General features: G+C 53.2%; 1 protein-coding gene across 1 annotated transcript; it reads right to left on the bottom strand.

The window, feature by feature from the left end:
- Positions 1–2,571, bottom strand: Frat1 (FRAT regulator of WNT signaling pathway 1). Its single transcript, NM_001401777.1, is given in 1 exon segment — positions 1–2,571. A coding segment is annotated over 1 exon segment (822 nt). The 5' UTR covers positions 2,381–2,571; the 3' UTR covers positions 1–1,558.
- Between the last annotated feature and the right edge of the window lie 2,839 nt (positions 2,572–5,410).

Raw genomic sequence — 5,410 nt, 5'->3', positions numbered from 1 at the left:
TGGTGGTGGGGAACCCAACACATTTATTCAAAAACAGTTATTTCAGTTAAGTTAAAATCCTATAATCAGGACAGCCACAATTCCAGTCACTCCGGTGCGAAGTGTAGATACGTCAATAGCCACATCTGGGTGCTGAACAAGCCATTGACTCCATGAATCTAAAACGAAACGGTCGCTCAGAGTGGACAGTATTTCCAAGCACTTCACAGTCACGATAGCAAAAAAAAAAAAAAAAAAAAAAAAAAAAAAAAAAAAAAGCCTGCAGTTTTCCCATTTGGAGGGTCACATTTTCTACTATTTTCACATTTCCTTCACTTACAAAGGCGAGCTGGCACAGCTGGGGGAGGGTCAGGAGGAGGAAATCAACTGTCTATCCAGGGAACTGCAGCTGTTACAAATGGCCCCGAGAGCCCAGGATAAGCGGCTGTGTGAGACTATGTCCCAAGCTGTGTCCCTGGAGCACCCATTATGTGGAACGTCCCTGGCATCTAGCGTCATCAGAGCCACCCTGCTGGAGTAGGGCAGCAGAACCAAGGGGGAAAGGTGGTACTCGGTCACTGTCTCAAGGCAGTGTGTTTGCAAGTCGGGAGGAGGGGCAGGGGCGGTGGCCTCCGGAGAGAAGCACAGACTCTCAAGCACCCGCCATCGCCACCCCTTCTGGGAGGTGGCAGGAGTGTCCTTAGAGGACTCCTGAATTTGCAAAACAGTGTGCTCTTCTCCCAGTAAGGTAATACGGTTAGTCTCAGTGTAGCTGCAAGGTGCACACTCAGGAGACAGTGACCTTGAACCCGAAGAGGGATGGGTCTCCTTTAAAAACACTTTTCGAAGGCAACTCCGTGCTTCGCCATTCCCTTCCAACACCCAACACCGCTCACTGCCGCCTCCTACCACTCGTGGGGTACAGCTTTCCCCTTCAACACTCTTAACAGCAACCCGTTGAAAAAGAGGGGACAGACAGAAAACGGTTACTTCTATTCAGCCCCAAGAGGGTCCTCCCGTGGTACCGCATGTTTTACATTGAAACCACCACCGCAAAAGATGAGATGATGGCCTTTTAACTGTCGTAAAATGTTCAAGTGTGGCATTTTGGGGAGCTCCCCGAAATCACGTCCACTCTTGTTTCCCCCTCCCCCAAAGTGGATCAGGAACCAGCCCTGAAAAGTACAGCGAGTAAACGGGGATCATCGTCCTTCGTTCCACAGCTGGCTGAGCCGATCCTGAGAGCATGCACCGTGGCCACGTGGTCGCCCGCTTGGCCAGGAGAGTCTGCGCGGAATTGCAGCGACCAGGTTGGATCACGCCAAAAAAGGAGTCCTTCTGACAGCCTGCGGTGCGCTCTATAGAATCTCCTTTAAACAAACCTGAGTCCTGGCTTTCAAACAATTTGGGGCTCTCAACTTCAGTTATCCATGAAAATATCTGCGATATTTTGGCTGTCTTCCTTAGCTTAATTTCCCGTTTCCAAGTGCTCGAGTCCTCCACCAGCTCAGGCTGGGTGAAGCCCTGGGTGAATTCCTCGGTCCCCCGCTGCAGGCTGGTGGTGTGGCCACCTAGGTTGTTAGCTGCCAGGGACAAGAAGGTCGTCCCCAGTTCTGAGCTGCGCCCTCCTCACGCAAGCGCCAGGGTCGCTGCAGGCCGCGCGAGGGCTCTGGGGCGAAGGCGGCTCATGCACCGGGGCTGACAGGGGCCCGAGGAACGGGTGTGCGGGAAGCTTTGCGTGTAGCTGTAGCCGTCGCGAATGAAGTCTCCGCACCGCCTCCTTGATGAGGTTCCCCGAGAGCACGAGCTGCTGCAGGAGTCGGTGCGGGTCGTCGTCGCCGGTGCGGGTCTCCGGCTGAGATCCGCGTCGCTGTGGCAGGCGGCGGGACGCGGCTGCGTTCCGGAGCCAACCTCGCCGGCACGGGCCGGACAGTGGCTGCGGGGTGTTTAGTTTGCCGGTCCCTGGGGGTCCGTCAAAGCCCGGCTGCTGGGGCAGAGCGCTGGCGCCCGGGGCGATCTCCGCCACGCAGTAGGGCGCCGCCCGGCCCCGCACGCGCCCGCGCTCCCCCAGCACGCAGCGCACCGCCCCCGGGGGCGCAGGGTCTCCGGCCTCCCCTGATGTCGCCGGCCGCAGCAGCCTCGCCGGGGCCCCGGCCTTGTCTGCGGGCAGCGCCGCCAGGACCGGGGGCGCGGGCGGGGGACCCGGGGCCGCACGCGGCGAGGCCGGACCGTCGTGCGCCGCGTCCAGCTGCAGCGTCTCGCCGATCTGGGCGATGAGCCGGTCCACGTCGGTCGAGCCGCCCAGAGTCACCGACTGCTGCAGCAGGAGGAAGCTGTCGTCGTCCTCCTCCCCCTCCGCCTCGTCGCCGGCTTCCTCCTCCTCCTCCCTCCGGCAAGGCATGGCCCCCCGCCCGGGCCCCCGCGGCTGTGCAGGCGTCTCTGGCGGCTTGGTTGGCCGCGGGCTCGGCGGGCCGCGGCTGGGGCGGGGGCGGGAGCGGGGCGGAGGCCCGGGCTGGGCGGGTGCCGAGCCTGGGACCGAGGAAGCCGGGACCACCGGGCAGTGGCACCGCGCGCCTGAGAGCCGCGGGAGCCGGAACGCTGCCGGCTCGGGTTGATTTGTAAACAATGGGTGACGTCGCGCGGCTCCTACCACCGCGCGCGACCGGGGGGTGCCGTCTCCTTGGCAGTGGGGATCCAGTAGGGCCAGGGGACAGAGTAGAGCCTGGCTGATCCCTAGCCTCATTGGAATGCCTACTGTGTGCGGGGATGCGCTGGGAAGTTGATTCTGGTTCGTTCAGCCGGGCCTAATTGGCATTCCACAAGATGGACACCTTGGGGGACTCGATTGGTTTCTTCCACACACAGTCACTTCCACACACTTACACCTCCACACACTCCCCTCAGCACGTCAAGTGGTTTGGTTTAGGCGGTGGCGTGGTTTTTTTTTTTTTTTTTTTTCTTTTCTTTTCTTTTCTTTTTTTCTTTAAGGTTTGGGTGCCAGGCGAGGGTGAAGAGGAGAGAGGGAGTGAGGCTAGGAATCGGAGTGGCGACTAGGAAAAAGACGGTGCCAAAGATGGAAAGGATGGAGAGACCTTGTTGTCTGATGTGGATAGCTGAGTTGGAAACGGGCGGGCACAAAACGGCCACAGATTCACTGGGGCCCCAAGGGCATTTAGGGGCTGCGTCGACTACTGGCCGTTTACAAGGAACTGTAATATGGAAATCGTGAATGTGTGTTAACGGAATTCACCAGTCGAATGAAGGGTAGCAATGGTGAGCTGGTTACACGAAAACAGCCTCGGCCATCTTAACTGTTCCAGAAAGCATTGTTGAATTAATGGTTAACCAAATCTTTATTAGTTTTTAAATATTTATTTATTTTGTGACAGGGACTTGAGTAAGCTCTTGGATTGCCTGTGTAGCTGAGGATAACCTTGAACTCTTCATCCTCTTGCTTACAGTCGGGTAACCCTGGGTCAAGTCTGTTTATTTAATGATTTATTTAAAAGTGTTGGGGATTTGATGACCTTTTTCAAAGGACTTCAACAGACCTCTGTGTGGTGACACACATCTGTAATCCCAACACTGGGAAGGTGGAGGCAGGAGGATCACAAGTTCAAAATCATTCCTGGCTAAATAACAAATTTGAGGCCAGCCTGATATACAGAACTCTGTGGCCTTAGTTTCTATTCCAACACACACACACACACACACACACACACACACACACCCAACACACACACACCCAACACACACACACACCCCCAACACACACACACACCCAACACACACACACACACCCAACACACACACACACACACACACACAGAGTAAACTTAAAATAAGTGAATTTTATAACATGGAAATTGTACAATGTAAAAAGTTATTTTAAAACTAGTCATAAAGCATTTATGAACAGACACACCAAGGCCAATGAAGAGTCTTGACAGTGTGCAGGCAGCCACTTTCTAGCACTGAGCTCAAATCCATGAGTTCTAGATTAGTTTGGAACAAAATAGTGAGACTGAATTCAAAGGCAAGTAAATGATGAGAGAGATGGCTCAGGAGTTAAGAGCATTGGCTGCTCTTCGGAGGACCCAGGCTTGGTTCCCAGCACTCCCAGTGGCTCACAATTATTTGTAACTCCACACCCAGAGGGCATTAGCGCCCTCTTCTGGTCTCCATGTGCACAGCAGCACAGGTAGTGCATAGGCACACAGGCAGGCATAATACTCAGACACATTTAAAAAAATTTTTTTTTCCGGAGCTGGGGACCCAACCCAGGGCCTTGCGCTTGCTAGGCAAGCGCTCTACCACTGAGCCAAATCCCCAACCCCACATTTAAACATTTTTAAAGGAGAGTTGGGTGGCCTGTAAGCTCCCTAAGAGGAAAGATGCTTTCCATGAAGACTGGCTACCTGAGTCCAGTCCTCCTGACCCTTCTGGAAAGAAAGAAATAACTTATATAAGTTATCCTTAGACTTTAACACCCTCCCCCAACTAAATAAATAAATTCAACTTTAAACATTTAAAAAGAGAGTTAGGTTCTCTCTCTCTCTCTCTCTCTCTCTCTCTCTCTCTTTTTTTTTTTTGGAGCTGGGGACCGAACCCAGGGCCTTGCGCTTGCTAGGCAAGTGCTCTACCACTGAGCTAAATCCCCAACCCCTCTCTCTCTTTTTTTATAGTATGGCATAGAGTTTATTCGGGGCATGGGGGGGGGAGTTAAGAGGGTAGTAGGGACAGAGAGAGAGAGAGTAGAGAGAGAGAAGTAGAGGAGTAGAAGCCAGCCATAAGCACGTGGAGAGAAGTGGGGAAGGGAATGGGGAGAGAGGGGACAAAGGGAGAAGAGGGTAAGAGCAAGAGAGCAGAAGAGGAGCGAGAGGCTCTTTTTTTTTTTTTTTTTCAAATGTCAGAAGAGAGGAAAACTCAGTTTCTCCTTCTCTTCCTCCTCCTCCTCCTCCTCCTCCTCCTCCTCCTCCTCCTCCTCTTCCTCATCCTCCTACTTTTCATTTTTTTGAGACAAGGTCTCCTGTAGCCCCAGCTGTCCTTGAATTCTATAGCTGAAGATGGCTTGAACTCATGCTCATCCTGCCTCGATCTCCCAAGTGCTGGGGTTCCAGGCTCTTTCGACAGCTCCCTCCTTGTAACAGAGCCAGTTTGAAGAAAGTAATCGAACTTCTAAATCTAGGTAATCTGTACTTCTGTCGTGTTATAAAATTTATTATTGGCAAATAAAGAAACTGCTTGTGCTCTCGTTCTCTCTCTCTCTCTCTCTCTCTCTCTCTCTCTCTCTTTCTTTCTCTCCAGCAGGATCTCACTGTAGTCCAGACTGTCCTAGAGTTTCTGATAATCCTCCTGTCCTAGTTTCCTTAAGTGTTGGGGTTGCAAGCATTTGGCACTGCTCCAAGCATTGTTTTTCTTTGTAACCTAG

The sequence above is a fragment of the Rattus norvegicus genome, chromosome 1 (genome assembly GCF_021556685.1).
Source record: "Rattus norvegicus strain SHRSP/BbbUtx chromosome 1, alternate assembly SHRSP_T2T, whole genome shotgun sequence".
Classification (NCBI taxonomy): Eukaryota; Metazoa; Chordata; class Mammalia; order Rodentia; family Muridae; genus Rattus; species Rattus norvegicus.
This window is presented reverse-complemented; position numbering and strand designations above follow the sequence as displayed.